General features: G+C 32.2%; 1 protein-coding gene across 1 annotated transcript in view; it reads left to right on the forward strand.

Annotated features, from left to right (window-relative positions):
- The window catches only part of LOC114334484 (uncharacterized), a 104260-nt gene that overhangs the window by 48765 nt on the left and 36025 nt on the right, over positions 1-19470 (forward strand). Inside the window, exon 2 of the mRNA XM_028284530.2 lies at positions 13827-14011. Within this exon, the coding sequence (XP_028140331.1) occupies positions 13846-14011 (166 nt within the window). The 5' untranslated portion in view covers positions 13827-13845. The remainder of the gene's footprint in view (positions 1-13826; positions 14012-19470) is intronic.

Genomic DNA, 19470 nt, shown 5'->3' on the forward strand with positions numbered 1-19470 from the left:
TATCTCAAGAAACAAAGGTGACATGGTGCCAACTTGCGCTTTTACCCTGGGGGTGGATGCCACCCCTTCTCGGGGTGAAAATTACTTTATTAAAATTAACCCCATAATTCGATAGAGGGGCAAATTTCAAGCAAAATTTTTATATAAAGTTGTTAAAATAAATCAAAACTTTTTGACTTATTAAAGATCAAAGATTTTTAAAGAAAAACTTTAGACTTTTCTTGAGAAAAATGCATGTTTTTAACCAAGTAAGTTTTTACAAAAAAGTTATTATTATCAAAATTGAAGCTAATAAAAAACGAAATAAACTCCTTACTAGAAAAACCTTTTAATGTTAACAAAAAGTGAGTTATAGGTAATTGAATGTTTATTTTTTTCGGAGAGTAAACAACTCTAAGTATTCAAGCTGAAATAACGGGAAATCTATGCATTTTATAACATAAACTTATAAAACATTTGTCAAAGTACTTAAACATATCTATCAAATGAGCCCCCAAACATGTTGATAGCGTTAAAATTTATGCTCCAAAATTTTTTCAAAATTTATCTTTTAAAAATTTTTCCAAAAAATGTTATTGTTATTTTTTTAATAACTCCGTTCGTGTTTACTATATTAGGTTCATCTAAAAACTGTTTGAAAGCTAATTCCAAGTGCTATTTAAGAATTTTAAATCTAATCTTTTAAACCCCTTACTTTTTTAAAAATAAAAGGTTCAATAACCCCGGTTGCATGGTTCCCACAGCAAAATTTAAGATTTAAACGTTTCTATCTCGGTTATTTTTTACCCTATAGAAATAGTAAAAAAGGTAGAACATTTGGCACACAAAAAACTAAAATTTGGTTATATATAATTTTTTACGTATATTGAGTATTTTTGGAGTTATTATCAAAAGAATATGAAAATTACAATAATTTTAAAAATTTTAATTTTTTAAATAAACCTTTTTTTCAAAAATATGCATTCTAAACCGGTCAAAATTATCGAAAACATTACTTGCTAATATAAAGAAGTTATTGTAAGAATTACTATAAATATTAATTTTTCTGGAAATGGCGTATGTTTCATTTTTCACTTTTTCATTATAACTTGCTTAATTTTGACACCTTGTTCTGAAGCTCAGTTGATAGGTATTCCGAAATACTTTGACAAATATTTAGTAGGAATATTTTATACATTGCATCGTTTTCCCGTTATTTAAGCTTGAATACTTAGGCTTGGGTACTCGTCGAAAAAAATACACATTCAATTGCCAGTAACTCACTTTGAGCTAACATTAATTTAGTTCTTTATGTAATTAGTATATTCAATTTTTTATTATCTTCAATTTCAGTAAGAATAACTTTTTTGTAAAGCCTTATAGTTTTTGAGTAATACGTGAAAAACGGATTTAAAACATGCATTTTTTACGAAAAAATAAAATCTTTGGTCTTTAATAACTCAAAAAGCGTTGATTTATATTAAGAACTTTATATAGCAAATTTTGCTTATAATTTGTCCCTCTAACGACTTATGATATTATTTTTAATAAAATAATTTTCATCCACGAGAAGGGGTGGCATCCACCCCCAGGGTAAAAGCGCAAGTTGTCATCATATCACCTTTGTTCCTTGAGGTATCCTCTAATTATTCACCAATTTTCATGAAAATCGATGGAGGTTCAACGAAATCTGAGGTGAAAACCTTCAGTGACTCCACTAATTCACTTCACGATTTACTGACTTCCGTTATCCTTCAAGTTCTTCAGATCTCACAACTTCGGACTCATACATTTGGAGCCTGGTTAAAACTGCCTTTTTAAACGGGTACCACAAACCATCGATGAATTAAAGGATACCGTTAAAGCCTTCTTCGCGGACCTGAGACAATCCTTATTCCATAACATGACGAGAAACTTGAAACATCGGTATGAAGTCTGTCTTTAGCGAGGAGGAGCACATTTAGAACATATATAGTGAAGATATCGAACAAGTGGACAAAATGAAATACTCAGGGGTCTGGATTACGGAAGATCTAAACCCGAAATCATAAATTCGATCAAGAATAGAGCAATCAAGAGCAGCCTCTGAGTAACCAAAGACACAATCTTCAACTCCGATATCGGATGATAAAATGTTATATATCAACTCTATTCTTCTTTATGGTGTCGAACCTTGGACAGTTATAATGTTGACTTGATGAGAAAGCTAAATGCTTTTGATAGGTGGCTTTTATTTTCAGGAGAATTTTGAAAATACCGTGGGCCGATCATATTACTCAAGAAGATCTGGAAACACTACTTGATAGTGTCGTTGAGAGTTGTAGGGAGGCAGGTCTGGATTTGAACATACGGAAAACCAAAACACTCGTAGTAAGTAAACAACAGCATATAAAACCGTCTATATATGTAAATAATACCAAACTTGAGCAAGTTGATAAAATCGTTTACCTTGGACAGCAATTAAATTGTAACGCAGAAAGTCACGGCGAACTTAGATCTAGGATAGAGCAGGCTAGAGCCGCTTTTAGAAGGATGTTCAAGGTGTTATGTAACTCTCTCTTTCTCTTGTCGTTTTCCCATTACTGAGGATCGTGATTTCTTCCAATATTCCTAACAATGTTTCTCCACTGGTCTCTACCTTCAGCTGCTCTAAGAGCTTCGCAGAATGAGTTTTCAGCTGAATGCTTTATTTGGTCAGACCATCTAGTTGGTGATTGTCCTCTTGATCTTCTCCCCGGAACGTTTCCAGAAACAATTAATCTCTCCAAACTGTCGTCACCTCTGCGAACCACGTGAACAAAGAATTGCAGATTTCGTTGCAGACATATTGTGTGTGTGTGTGTGTGTGTGTGTGTGTGTGTGTGTGTGTGTGTGTGTGTGCGTGCGTGTGTGTGTGTGTGTTTGTGCGTGAGAAAAAATGGCTTGGATGCGGGTCCGTTAGCCACAGATTTTTATTTTATTTTTACCTCAATTTATTAGTTTTGTTATATTTATACCTATTTCACTTAAATGACTATATTTGTTTCTCTCAAGTAGTTAATGAGTAATTTAAATATTTCCATTTTATGACAACTTATTAGATATTCTATACAAATGGGAAAGTGAACTTGTGTTTGTCGTAAATTGTAATATAATTTATTTGTATATCTCTCGTTAATTTTGCATTCAAAGGAAATATGGTTCAAATCTCTAATCGAAATATTATCACAAAAACAGACTGATAAATTAACTATTCCTCATTTGTGCAGATGTGCCTCATATTTTCCGTGTTGAGTTTTTAATCTGACGATAGTAGAAATATCTTGCTTTGGCAGGTTATACTTGTATTCATTGTTGACTAAATATGTATTCAGGTGGCGGAGGAAGTTCTTGATGTAAAGAAAAATATAATTTTTTTGATATGCTTGAAATATTTTTCCATTGTTTTTTCCATATTTTATTTATTCTAGCTTTGACGTCATTTATTGCATCTGTCGATAAGATCTGAGTTAGAATCTCACCATTTTTTATTGCTTCTTTGGCCAACTCATCCACTTTCTCATTACCCAGTATACCGGCATGCCCTTTTGCCCATATAAATACTACTTCCACTTTAGACAAATTATTTTTATATTACATAAAATTTTTGATCTGTATGAACTAAAATCAGTGTTTCAATTGCATATATTGCAGATCTGGAGTCTGTTATTATCACAGCTTTTTCAATATTATTCTCTTTGATCCATTCTAGAGCTTTTTCGATGGCTATAATCTCAGCTGTAAAAATACTACTAATACTAGATAATTTGTAATTATTATGTTGATGGGTATTTTGCACATACATAGCATATCCTACCCCTGTTTGATTTTTAGAACCGTCTGTGTAAATTACTGTGTAATCCACAAAGTCGCTCAGTATAGATTTTACTAAAATATTATTTAAATGATTTGATTCTGTATATTTAGGAATTATGCTTGGCTTTTTAATCAAAGTTTTATACGGAAATTTATAAATTGGTAATAATTTACTGTTGTGTAAATCTGTATAATTCCTGGTTTCAATGAATGCATCTGTTAGTGGTGGTGAATTTTTTATTCTCCAATATTTGCTAGTTAAGTTTTCCATGTTTAATAAAGCCAGATTTGTTAAAAGGTCTGACTCAGTGTTTCTTAGCTTTATGCAGTATTTTTGAGCTAAAAATTGTCTACGTAAATTTAATAGGATTTCGTTACACTCTGCTAGCATAACGTTTGTCGGAGTGGATACCATTGCACTTAAACATATTCTCAAGCATCTGTATTGTATCCGATCTAATATTTTTAAATTCGTATTGCTTGCTGATCCATATATCCAACACCCATAGTCCACGACTGACCGAATACAAGCATTGTAGAACAATAAAGCTGTTTTGGGGTCTACACCCCATTTTCTGTTGGTAATACACCTTAGTATATTTATTTTTTTTTCACACTTACCTTGGATGTATTGAATATGTTTAGTCCACAGAAATTTATTATCTAGTACTATCTCTAGATACTTATACTGATTCACCACTGGTATAGTACGCCCACTCGAGGTTACGTTTCCCGGTGCGGGCAACCTGTGCCTGGTGAAAAACATAATATTGGATTTTTGTGTGGACATTGTCATATTATTTTCATTTGTCCATTGTATAATAATTTCAACTATATGCCTCAATGACCGTAGACAGTCGTCGTAGATATAATCTGCATATTGTAAACATTTAATGTTTTCGTCAAACAAACTATGAATACTAGCAGAATATAAGTTGAATAATGTTGGACTTAATACTGAACCATGTGGCAGAACTTGATTTACAACTCTTGGTCCGTGTAGTATATTTCTATGATCTTTTAACCATACTGTTCTATTAGTATATAGATTTAATATATTATTACAGATTTCATTATTGAAACCAAGAAAACACATTTTATATTTTAGTATGTTAAGATCTACTGAACCATAAGCTCCTTTTATATCCAGAAACAAACAAACCAGGTACTCATTTTTAGACAGCGCAATTTGTATATCTGTAACTAGCTTCGTTACTACATCCAATGATCCAAGGCCTCGGCGAAATCCATACTGTGTACTAGGTAAAATACAATTTGATTCTAAAAACCATTCTAGTCGAGCTTTGATTAATCTTTGGAAGATTTTACTTATACACACCAAATTTTTGATATAGGTGTGTTTTTATTTAGTTGATTGATAAATTCTACCCAAATTTTTTTTTGTTTTTGTTTAAAAATAGTAGTTTACACTGTGCTTGTATTTTGCGTAGATCTATATAATTTTGAAAATTTGATACTCTATTATACTTCTTTAAAGCGTCTTTTCTATCTCTCACTTTCTCGTCGCAATCTCTATCCCACCACACTGCTCTTGTGGTTTTCTTACTAGAGTCTGTGCGACATTTCATTGCCTCAACAGCTGTTTTATTAATATTAGAGACTAACTGTTCAAAATTGTCTTCAGTGGAAGCGAAACTTTCATTTTCCATGCTGTGTGTTAAAATATTTTGATAGTGTTCCCAGTTGGCCGAAGATTCTATCCATTCTCTACTTGGTTGTATTATGTTGTTATTATATCTCCTTGTTAAGATTGTACTTATGGGAAAGTGGTCTGAGCCTAGCGTATCATCTAAAGGATTCCATCCTATGTAACCGATCAAGCTTGGTGAAATAAGTGTTAGATCTACTGGAGAAGGATTTTCATTTGGTCTAGTAATTTTTGTAGGTCTACCATCATTTAAAACAATAAAATTGAGATTTTCTAGAGCGTCTGCTAAATTTTTACCTTGAATATTGTCGTGCACCGAGCCCCATATGCTATGATGTGCATTGAAGTCCCCACAAATTATACTCTCTCCTTGTATTTGTGTAAATATGTTCGTCCAATCATTTTTAGTAGCTTGTACATTTGGTGGTTTATATATACATATGATTGATATTTTGAGGTCTTCTATATATATTGCACAAATTTCTATTTTTGTATTAAAGTTGTTTCTAAATTTTATTTCAGAATAACAAAAATGATCTTTTATAAGTATTCCTACGCCACCATATCCATCTGCTCTACTTTTATTTATAAAATTATAGTTATTTAATCTAAAACTTTGGTTAGGTGATAACCAAGTTTCATTTAGTGCAATTAAATCAACATTTTGTGTTTGATTTATATGGTTTAAGAGATTTGGTTTATTTTGTATAATAGATTTTGCATTCCACTGTAATATATTGAACTCCTTATTCATTTTGTTGATTTCCATCATCTTGTTGAATAGATCCTAATAAATTTTTTAGTTCATTTTGTGTGTCTTTTATAACCTGCATTTCTGTGATATCTAAATTAAGTTTTTTATATATATTTTCGAATATTATAGGTAGTTTTTGCATTACTATAATTTCTAATTTTTCCTTGTATATCTGAAAGTCTTCTCTGGGAGTATTCGGCAAGATTGAATTACTTATTTTAATTTTGTTTTGAAAATTTGGTGTTTCTTCTATAATCGGTAAAATAGCTTTACGCTTTTTTGGTTGTGATTGTGGTCGGGGTACCCAATTTTTATTTGAACTGGTTGGTGTAGATGATATGTCAATTTGATAGTTATCAATTTGACTCATTTGTGGAAAATTTTCCAAATTGTTCAATATATCAAATCTATTATTAGAAGTTAATTTAGAGTAACTGCTATTTTCTTCTAACAATTCCGCTTCCTTAAAAGATACATTTTTTTGTGACATAATCTTTTTTATATTTAACTGTTGCAAATATTTTAGACAATGTTTGGAAATAGACTGATGTCCATTGGTTTCACAATGTATGCAATATTCTTCTTTTGTGCATTCTTGAGTGTCTGCATTTTCGTGAATTTGGCCACATCGTTTACATTTATTTGTGGTACTTCTACAGTACTTTGCTGTATGTCCATATCTTATACATTTGAAACACTGGACCACCGGATAAATATATGGTCCTACTACAAACCTGACCAAATTTATTTTTACATACCGGGTGTCGACTTATATTTTCCCCATTTTAACTGCCTATAACTTCTAAACAGCTTAAGATAGAAATATGCGGTTTTCGGTGAAATGTTTTATTTTAGTAAAAGTTTTGTCTGAATGGATTGAATTTTTTATATCGCTTTCAAATACGAAAAGAAAAATGGCGGATTTTTGAAAAAAACGTTGTTGATTTTTTTTTAATGAAACACCCAGTATATTTTTTGAAAATTGAAAGAAAGGTCATTCACCTATCCAGCGATATAAAGTTTTTCAAAATCGGTTGTCAAGTCACTGAGTAATTAGTTTTTAAAATGAGCGGTGCAACATGGATATCACATACCTAAATAACATAACTAAGCAAAATGATGTGATTTCCACATTGCATCTTTCATTTTAAAAATTATTTGCTCAGTCATTTGACAACCGATTTTAAAAAATTTGATATCGCTGGATAGGTAAATGACCGTTTTTTCAAGCTGCAAAAAAATATACTGGGTGTTTCAATAAAAAAAGTCAACAACGTTTTTTTTCCAAAAATCCGCCATTTTTAATTTAAAACCGATATAAAAAATGGTCATTTACCCAAAAACTTGAAAAAACGGTCATTTCCCTATAGAACGATATAATTTTTTTTTAAAATCGGTGGTCAAATGCCTGAGCAATTAATTTTTAAAATGAGAGATGCAATGTGGAATTCACATAACATAATATCAATTTGCTTAGTTATGTTATTTAGGTATGTGATATCCACGTTGCACCTCTCATTTTAAAAATTAATTACTCAGTGATTTGACAACCGATTTTTAAAAAATTTATATCGCTGGATAGGTGCATGACCTTTCTTTCAATTTACAAAAAAATATATTGGGTGTTCCATTAAAAAAAGTCAACAACGTTTTTTTCAAAAATCCGCCATTTTTATTTTCGTATTTAAAAGCGATATAAATAATTCAGTCCATTCATACAAAACTATTACTAAAATAAAATATTTCAGCGAAAACCGCATATTTCTATCTTGAGCCGTTTAGAAGTTATAGGCAGTTAAAATGGGGGAAAATATAGGTGGACACCCGGTATTGTGGTAAAATATTACCTAAAAATGTCACGATAAGCATTTGTCTAGGTACATATTGTACCTCATTATCTGAGCCTATTATTTTCTTCGTCATTCTTTTTACATGTTGTACTACTTTTCTTTCGCTCTCAATATTATCTAATATATATTTGTCAGTTAAAAACGTGTCAATTTCTTTGATTATACCCTTTTTGTGGTTAAAAAACATAGGAATGTAAGCGATTAAATTATTTTTTTTAATAACCTCATATTCAATGATTTTATTTGCTGTATGGAATGTTTTAAATATAACTTTTACTTTGTTTCTACCTATTAATTTAATGTCAACAACCTCGTTTTTAAAGCTAGAATTATTAAGAAGAAAATGACCTACTTTTACTGGTGATTAACGATAACTATTATCTACTGGTTCAACAATGACATAAAAGGGACCTATATCTATTGCTGCATACCTGTTCTGGATATCATAAACTTTACCATTATTTTTCGTTATATCCATTTCTGAGTTTATTACGCTTCTATCGGGTGGATCCTGTTTAGGCGGGGGCTGATCCCCGCCTATTTTATCGTCCATATTACCTTAATACTATAGTATAATAAAGTTTCCAATACCTTACCTTATCAGAAGAAATAATTTGTCAGTAAACTATTCTAAACTGCAAATAACAAATTAAAAAACCAAACGGGAACACAAACCAACACACTATCTACTAAAAAACCTCCAAAATTCAATATTTTCTGTAAGAGATCCAAAAATTATTATAACTTTGGCATTTGTCAACTTGACACTGCAGACATATTGTGGACAGCCTTTTTTATATTGAGTTGGTTTAGAATGGAAACGTTTGTCCTATGAGCTGACAAGGTATGCGCAGCATACTTCTCCAGCACCACATCTCAAAGGCATCAATTTTTTGGCGCTCGCATGAGCGAAGATTCCAAGTCTCTGCTCCGTATAGAAATATTGAGAATACAAGGGCATTCACCAGTCTTATCTTGATATTTTGAGAGATAGATCTGCCTTTCCAAACTTTAGTTAGGCGACTCATCGCATTTTTTGCCATACCAATACCTCTCCGAACTTCTGCTTTACAGTTACCATCGTTAGTTTTACTAGACTCGAGACCCTCTGTTATGTAACAGAGACCTAAAATTGGCATTGAGGATCCGCCTACTTCGCTGCTACGTGTTCTCGGGTCTTACTTTATGGTTTAGAGTCCTGGACTGTGAATAAAATCGATCTAAATCGCGTTGAGACTTTCGAAATGTGGTGCTATAGAAGAATTTTAAAAGTTTCCTGGGTGGAGAAGATTCGAAACTCCACAATACTAGAACGTCTCAGCAAGACTACTGAGATCATATAGGTTGCTACAAAATATCATGCAAGGAAAAATAGCAGGCAAACGCAGTCCAGGACGAAGAAGAACCTCATGGTTGAAGAGCTTGCGAGATTGGTATGGTGTTGATACAAGCATGCTATTTAGGGTGGCAGTGAATAAAATTAATATAGCTATGATGGTAACCAACGTTCTGAAAGGACATGGTATATGAAGAAGAAGAAGATCATATTACCAGCGAAATGGTGTTGCACAGACTGGGAAAAGACAGAGGAGTTTTGACGACCATTAAAAAGAGGAAACAGCATATTTGGAGCACATTAGAAATAATAAGTACAAGTTATTACAGATGATTATGAAGGGTAAAATCGAAGGAAAAGGGGTCCTGGTAGACGACAAATATCCTGGCTTAAAAATATTCGTGACTGGACCGGGTTAAACACATAGACGCTTTTCAGAAAATCAGAAGATAGAGACGTATTTGCAATGGTTATATCCAACCTTCATTAGTAGAGTCGGCACTAGGAGAAGAAGGATAAAGTGTCAATAATATGTATTTCTTAAAGCATTAAAATATTTACAAGTTCAGTACTGTTTATTTTCGGCTATACTGTATTTTATTCAAATACCGGGTGAACCAAAAGTGAGTTAACGCTATCAAAAAAGTCACACGCAAGTTTGCGGCGTCTCCAAGAAAATATATCATGCTCTGTGAAGGGCCTTGCAAATAATCTAGAGTTACAAGTTATTCGATATTTTCAGCAAGACTGTGCAGCGCCTCATTACGGATTGTAAGTTCGTGAGTTTCTAAATGACCACTTTAGTGATTTTTTTGTGACTATTTAGGATAGGGAGAAGAGATACAATTGAATGGCCCGCGCGTTCGCCAGATTTGACGTCCTGAGATTTTGCCTTGTGGCCTTAAAGATAAAGTTTTTGCCAATTTGAAGTTCTCCGTGCCAACTTGGAAGTCTGTAGAAAGACTTGTTTCGCTGTGTATAAGCGTTGCCAAAAATGTATTGATGAAGGTGGTTTACATTTTGAACATAAAATGTAAAGCATGCACTTCTTTGTACCTACTTATTTACAATAAACAATATAGTCCGTTCTTTAACGGTAAAATATTGCAAAACCTCTAAATTTTAAAGAACTGCTTGGATTGACATGAAATTTGGCATACACATAGCTAACAAGTCAAAGAAAAAAAGTGATATTGTGCCGATATGTGCTTTTGCCCCGGGGGTGCTTTTCACCCCCTCTTGGTGGTGAAAAATTATTCGTCCAAAGTAAGTCCGGAAATTGATAAACTGACTAATTTTAAGTAACTTTTGTTCTATAGAGTTTTTTCACTAAATCAATACTTTTCGAGTTATTTGCCAGTGAATATGTTCATTTTTTCAACAAAATAACCACACCTTTAGACGTTTTTTTGCAAATAACTCAAATAGTACGTATTTTGTCGAAAAAACATTCATAGAAAAAATATAGCCTGTAAAACATTTAAAAAAATGGTGTATATATCACGTTTCTATACCTAGTAGAAGCAGAGTTATAGCTAATTAAAAATAGGTTCATATTCGTCAAATTCCAGATGGAATACTTTAACGTGAAATAACCAAAAATGAAGCACATTTTGGGGAAAACTCATTACAACTTATCTAAAGTGTTTAAAAAAGCTTCATTTTTGTTTTATAAAAAAAATTTCTAGCATCAAAAGTAAACAAGTTACGCTCAAAATAAAGTTAGTTCCATTTTTTTTGTTAAAAAAATCGGGAAAATCACCCCCTAATTAGTATCTCAAATGAACTTAATCGTTACGACTTCACAAGTTTCTTGACCCGTGTATGTATTGTTTACATGATCTGTAAGTTTCATCGGTTCAAAGTCCTTATTTTTGAAAGGGTTGTAGTTAAAAGGGGTTGAACGGTCACTTATCACGAATGTATGCAAATTTAGAAACACCAAATCTCGATCAATTTTTGTCTAACGGAAAAACAAAAAATACATGATATTCAGAAAAGCAATGCTGACTTTTTTTGTTTTTCGAGATTTTTCGTATCTCTAACAATTTTTAAGTTATTTTGAAAAAAAGCATATTTTTCAAAATTAAAATTTTTAAAAATTTTACGTAAAACCAAATTTTTTCCAAAATAAGCATTTTGAATCGATGATACTTATAGATCTTATAAACACAACATAAGTAAAATAATTTGTGGAGCGGTAACGATTAATTTCATTGAAGTTGCTAATTAGAGGGTGGTCTTCCCGATTTTTTTTGCCAAAACAAAAGCGACCAACTTTATTTTGAGCGTAACTTGCTTAAGTTGAATGCTAGAAACTTTTTATAAAAATAGAAATAAAGCTTTTATTAAACACTTTAAAAAAGTTATAATGGGTTTTCCACAAAAAGTGCTTAATTTTTTGGATATTTCACTTCGAAGTATTCTATTTGAAATTTGGTGAATATGAATCTATTTTTCATTGCCTATAACTCTGGTTTTACGAGGTCCAGAGACCTAACGCGTACACCATTTTTTTTTACTTTTTTACAGGCTATATTTTTGCTAAGAATGTTTTTTCGACAAAATACTTACTTTTTGAGTTATTTGCGAAAAACCGTCTAAAAATGTAGTTATCTTGTTGAAAAATGAAAATATTCGCTCGCAAATAACTCGAAAATTGTTGACTTGGCGAAAAAGCTCTATAGAATAAAAGTTACTTAAAATTAATCAGTTTATCCATTTCCGGACTTATTTTAGACTTATATTTTTTCACCCCCAAGATGGGGTGAAAGTCACCCCCAGGGCAAAAGCACACATCGGCACAATATCACTTTTTTCTTTGACATGTAAGCTATGCGTATGCCAAATTTCATGTCAATCCAAGCGGTTCTTTAAAATTTAAAGCAAAAACCGAGAAAGAATGGACTAATAAACGTTTTTTACTTCAGTTTCACTTAGGTGCAAAATTAACCGGACACCTTAAAAATGGGTCATTTTTGAGGTCTCCAATTTCCTTAACCTGTTGTCCGATTTAAGTGATTTTTTAATATGTTATAGCCGTATTCTTTATCAATATCGCTGTAATAATATTGCGGCTAAACAAGTAAATTTTCATTGCATACCGGGTATACCAATAAAACTGTGTTTTTTTCTTAAACTTCGCATCACCCTGTGGAATATTCTAGCATTTATAAAATACTCAAATTAAAACCCAACTGTAGCCTTATTTTTTCTCAACATTCTGTTTTTTATTCATTCGCTTAAATAGGACCATATAAAAGTTAGGAAATTTAACAACTAGCCATGTTCTTTATCAATACAGGGTGTTTCTAAATAAATGCCACAAAATTTAAGGGGTAATTCTACATGAAAAAAAATGACAGTTTGCTTTATAAACCTATATCCGCAAATGCTTCATTTCTGAGATAGAGGGTGTTGAAATTTTTCTTACAAACTGACGATTTATTTATTACTTAAAAACCAGTTGAGATATGCAAATGAAATTTAGTGGGTGTTAAGACGCAGTTATTGTACATTTTTTGACATACAAGTAAGAATTTAATATTCACCATTGGCGCGCATACGGGTAATATAAGCCCTCATATTACTCGTATGCGCGCCAATGGTGAATATTAAATTCTTAATTGTATGTCAAAAAATGTGCAATAACTACTTCTTAAAACCCACCAAATTTCATTTGCATACCTCAACCGGCTTTAAAGCAGTATATAAATCGTCAGTTTGTAAGAAAACTTTCAACACCCCCTATCTCGGAAACGAAGCATTTGCAGACATATCGTTGATAAAGCAAACTGTCATTATTTTTTCATGCAGAATTACCCCTTAAAGTTTGCCAACTATTATTTTAAAACAGGGTGTATTGATGAAAAACATGGCTAGTTGCTAAAGTACATACCTTTTTTTTTATCCAACATAAGCGAATTAATCAAAAAAGAAAATGTTGAGAAAACATGAGGCTATAGTTGGATTTTAATTTCAGTATTTTATAAATGCTAGAATATTCCACACCGTGATGCGAACTTTGGGAAAAAAACACAGTTTGATTGATACACCCGGTATACAATGAAAATTTATTTGTTTAGCAACAATACTATTACAGCGATATTGCTAAAGAATAAGGCTATAATATATTAAAAAATGACTTAAATCGCACAACAAGGTTTAGGAAATTCGAGACATCAAAAATGACCAATTTTTAAGGTGTCCGGTTAATTTTGCACCCCAGTGTATTTTTGCTTTTATTAATATACAAAACGGTTAACTGACTTTTGGTCCACCCGCTATATTTGAATTTTTGCAAAAATTATTTGTACCACTCCTGTTTTTTATTTACTTCTGTCCCCACTTCTTTATCATTTTAAACAATAAACGATGGTTTTTCATGTAGATAATTTATTTTAGGTAAATAATATACCGCGGTATGTATTACGAACTGAAGCTGGTAGCTATCTACTGGTTTTTAGTTTTAATATATACAACATACGCGATAGACAATCCAAAGATGTCGAGAAAGAGAGCCTTGTGCGGATCAAGGCTCACGAGGATGTTAAATAGGTTTTGTTTGGAATATCCTTCACCATCACCAGGTAATGACTTATATTTAAACTATTTTGATTACATGGGGTTTAATCTATAAAAATATTTTGAATATAGAGAGTAGTCCAAAGAAAATAGTCCACCTCGATATTTGGCAGTATTTATTAGATTTTAAGGAAATGCAGAAATAGGTCGATTTTTGATCTAAGGGAGACACATTTTTACGGTACACACATCTGTCATTTGTCAACCTCCTTCCTTCCATTTCCCCCACCCCTTATTTTTAAATAGGGAATAGGGGTTGTGTGCTACCTCATTTGAAAGGTTATTCAATTATCTATTCAGTAATATTAACATTGACTTAATTATTTATGCAGGGTGTCCAAGAAAAATTGTTTTGAATTAAATTAATTGACACAAAAAGAAGAATGTATGCAATTTATTTAACTCAAAATACATTCTACTACTGACAGAAAACAGAGAAAAATGTTTATTTGACAAATAAATATTGTTTTCGCTTAAATTCAATATTCAACCTACGAAGAGGCAGATGGGTGGCTGCTTGAATATTGACCGTATCAACCATTGCCCTACAGGTGGGGGCTGGTTCTGTGCCGGTGCCGGTGCACATCCTGGCCGGAGAGAGAGTCCCAATGTACCAAAGGGGCCATCGGGCAATAGGTTCAAGACCATTAGAAAGAAAGAGAAGTGTAGAGTTGTGGCAGAGGAAATGGGTAGTCGAAGTCGAGAAGGTGGTCTGGACGAGATCCCTGATCCCGGATGTAGTGAGGTGGTGTGTATGTCCCGAGTGTGGGGTGGTTGATGACGCGCGGCATGTCGTGTTCGTGTGCCCTGCGTACCATGCGGGGCGTGGCGAGCTGTAGCTGGGTCTGGGATCCCCTCTAGGTGAGCGACATTAGCTAATAGACAAAGCCATTAATAGCAAGAGAGACTTCGACCTGGTCATTGCTTTTGACACCAAGACAATGAAACACAAGGAAGAGAAGGAGAAGCGTCTGCAGACGGGCTGACCACTACATTCATTTCTTTAAAATGTGTTTGTGTCGTGGCGGGCAGTCAGCGGGGGGAGGACCCTTTACATCCAAACCAGACTGCTGCCTATTTTATTTTTACATGGTTTTACTTATTTATTTTATCATAGTTTATTTATTTATTTACCTAATTTTATCTATAAAGTCATAGTTCTTTGAACAATCTTTATATTTCCTGTTTATGTTCTCTATCTTTACTTTCTCTTTTTATTTTTTGCTTCTTTTCTATTCTTTCTTTTCTCTTTCTTCTCTCTTCTCTAATTCTATCTCTGCTTTCTCTTTTCATCTCCTTTTACTCTAGTTCTTTCTTTGTATGTTATAGCATGCTTTGTATCGTTTTGAGACAGTCAGTGGGGAAGGACCTTCTACATCCGACCTACACAGACTACCCCATCTAAATGTCAGAATGAATGGGTGGACGAGTAAGTGTGCATAGATGAAAGTATGAATGACTGAAGTTGCTCGTAACTACCAACTGACATTCTCTGGTTAGTTCCATCCTGGGTTGGGGGTCACCCCGCACAAGGGTTGAGCTAGACGTTCGCATCACCTGCCTGCCTGGTGCGGGGCGTGGGCGGGGGACGGCCGGGCGGCCAACCAATCCGTGGAATGCCCGCTAAGAGTGCCAGAGGGGAGCTATGAGAAAGGTCGACGGGTCAGATATGCTCGCTAAGAGCGGTTCCAGACCCGTCGGCGGAATCTAATAAATAATGCCAAATATCGAGGTGGACTGTTTTCTTTGGCCCACTCTGTATTTTCGACAAATGTATTGAGAAATCAAAATAGCAATTAAACTCTCCTCCAAAATGGTGTTTAAAAATTGTTCTAATTTGTTTATAATTTGTTTTTTTAATAACGTCGCAGGGATTAAAAATTTTGAAATGATGAAATCAAATGAAATCAGAATAAAATTCGGTACCTCTTGGAACAAAGAGCAAGAACAAAGGAACAAGTACAGCGTGTCTACTTAAGTTGGAAACATATGGGAAACTTTTTTGTTATGCATTTTACGAAAAAAAGTTATTCTTTATAAAAAGTTCTGCATGCTCTAAAACCTAAGATTCAATCATCAGATATCAAATTTTGTCAATATTATACGAGGTATGTCAAAATATATGAACTTCGTTCAAGAGTAAAGTACCTTTATTTCTCTCAATATCGAAAATTCTTATTATGAAAAGTTGTTTGGAAATATAAACTAAGATCAAATATGCAATTACATGCTTCTAATTGGAAAAAGATATTTTCCAAATTTTTCTCAAATTTATTGATACTAACTTCGTTTTTATTTATTACACATACGATAACTCTTTTATTATTACTTTTACGAAAAAAAGGTATTCTTTTTAAAAAGCTCTGTATGTCCTAAGGCCGAAGATGCAACCATCAGATATCACATTTTATTAATTTTATACGAGGTATGTCAAAAAATATGAATTTCACTCAGGAGTAAAGTACCTTTATTTTTCACAATATTGAAAACGGTTATTAAAAAAGTTGTTTAGAATTAAAACTATGTTTCAGTATGAAATAACATCGTTCTAATTGAAATATTGTGAAATATAAAGGTACTATAATCTTGAGCGAATTTCATATCTTTTGACACACCTCGTATAAAATTAATAAAAGTTGATATTTCATGGTTGTGTCTTAGATTTTAGACCATGCAAAGCTTTTTATGAAGAATAACTTTTTTTCATAAAATGAATAATAAACGAGTTATCATATTTGTAATAATTAAAAACGATGTTGGGTATCCCTAAATTTGAGAAATTTTTTTTTCCAATTAGAAGCACGTAATTGCATATTTAATCTTAGTTTTTAATTCCAAACAACTTTTTATCATAAGAATTTTCGATATTGAGAGAAATAAAGGTACTTTATCCTTGACCGAAATTCATATTTTTTGACATACCTCGTATAATATCAAGAAAATTTGATATCTGATAACTGAATCTTAGGTTTTGGGGCATGCAGAACCTTTTATAAAGAATAACTTTTTTCCGTAAAATTAATAATAAAAAAGTTTCCCATATGTTTCCAACTTAAGTAGACACGCTGTATATGATTTATATAAAGAGATCATTGGTTTAATAATGAAAAATGGATTATTTTTGCAGACAGTTTACTTTTTTTTAAAAGCCTTTATTTAAAACTTGCTAAATTAAATTTGACTCATAATTTATTTAAATAATTTTTTCTACAACCGTGTTAAAAATGCAATTTTAAGCACTCCATACAAGCGTTAAAAACGCTACTTTAAGGCACTAGTGCTTAAAAAAAATGTTAAGGCACTGCAGTTCGTATTGACCGTATATGCAATTCTGATGTAATGTCAAAAAAATATAAAATTGGAATGTCAGTCAAGTTCAAGTAAAAGTTTGTGTAGATATTGTCCTGTAATTACGTTTGTAGAAAAAATATTGTATGATATGCGTGTCAAAAAGTACATTTTTAAGGCACTCATGTGAATTGCAGAACTCGCTTTCGCTCATTCTGCAAACTTTCACATGCGTGCCTTAAACGTGTACTTTGAACACTTATATCATAAATAACTAATAAATAAAAATTGAGTATCAAATTTGCAAAAAAATATTATTTTCGTTCCTGAGAGCATAGAAGGCCCACTTAAAAATTGGGTAATTTTTGATGTCTCGAATTTCCTAAACCTGTTGTCCGATTTGAGAAGTTTTTTTAATATTCTTTAACCCTTAGCCTTATTCTTTAACAATATAGCTGTAATAATATTGTTGCTAAACAGGTGAATTTTCAATGTATACCGGGTGTACGAATCAAACGGTGTTTTTTCTCAAAGTTCGCATCACCCTGTGGAATATTCTTGCATTTATAAAATATGTACTGAAATTAAAACCCGACTATAGTCTCATGTTTTCTCAGCACTCAGTTTTTTTATTCATTCGCTTATGTTGGACCATAAAATGGTTAGGTATTTTACCAACTAGCCATATTTTTCATCAATACAGGATGTTTTTAAATAAGTATGACAAACTGTAAGGGGTAATTCTGCATGAAAAAAGAATCGAGGTGTCACGTGATCTCAGTTCACTTAAAAATAACGGCACCTGCGTTATGAAAGAATTATTTTTATGCAATAATATTTTTATTTTCACTATACAAACTTTTTACAACCATTTTATAGTTATCGAATTTTATCATTAACACAAACATTTTATTCTTTGTGCTTTAATTAGTTTTGGTAAATATTTTTAGTTTCTGATAAGTAGTGTCCACAACTGTGTTTAATATTATCACATAATTGATTTAGAATTTTTGGACAAATAATTTTATTATACAATAATAATTGTTGTTTGTTATATTTTTGATGGTTTAACTAAACTTTTAGGAACGAGATAATAGACAGTAATGAGAATATATGTTTTTCTATTAATTATTACTTTATTGTTAACTGGGCGGTATAATTAATAGATCTATTTTAATTATCTATTCCGTTTTATACAGTTTTGTAGTCAAATTTAGCACAAATTATTTATTTTGGTTGCATCTATCAAAATAATCAAATTTTTATTAAATAATACATTGAATAACGGTTTTTGCTCCAAATTCTAAAGAATCACTTGGATGGACATGAAATTTGGCATACACAATACGCATAAGGTAACATGTCAATGAAGAGAAGTGATATTATGCCGATGTGTACTTTTACCCTGGAGGTAAGTTTCACCCCTTCATGCGGGTGAAAAATATACGTTTAAAATAAGTCTGTAAATGGATAAACTGACTAATAGTCCAGAAAGCCACTGCGCATCCGCTAGGAAAAATATTCTTATTCAGATTTTTTGCATAATCTTACTCAAAAAGGACTCCTTTTAACAAATTTGCATGTTGCCAGGACCAAAAGGTGGTCAAAAATTTTTTAAACGTTTTTTTTTTTTGTTTTTTTCCTAAAATTATTTTTTTTGCATGGAAAAAAGTTTTTTTAGGTTTTTTGGATCATTCCAAACAGAAAAGGTCTTTAGTGACTTTTCTCTAAAAATGATAGTTTTTGACATATAAGCGATTAAAAATTGAAAAATTGCGAAATCGGCCATTTTTAACCCTCAAAAACTATGTGAAAAACTGAAAATTTGAATGTTGCCAAGGTAGATAGATATGCTTTAAACATCGATTGATGAAATCCCGAAGAGTTTTTTGCAATACAATATTCAAAACTCCTAATTTTTTTAATTGCTAATCAAGCGTGCTCGACACTATTTTCCACCGACAGTATGGTGCAAATGAAAGGAATAAATTCGTTATTTCGTAAACCGGCGACTTTAAGGAAAAATCCCGAAACAGGTCGATTTTTATTTTTAAGTTATGATATTGTGGCATATATGGTATACTAGTGACGTCATCCGTCTGGGCGTGATGACGTAATCGATGATTTTTTTAAATGAGAATAGGGATCGTGTGGTAGCTCATTTGAAAGGTTCTTC

This window comes from Diabrotica virgifera, chromosome 7 (genome assembly GCF_917563875.1).
Source record: "Diabrotica virgifera virgifera chromosome 7, PGI_DIABVI_V3a".
In the NCBI taxonomy this organism is placed as follows: Eukaryota; Metazoa; Arthropoda; class Insecta; order Coleoptera; family Chrysomelidae; genus Diabrotica; species Diabrotica virgifera.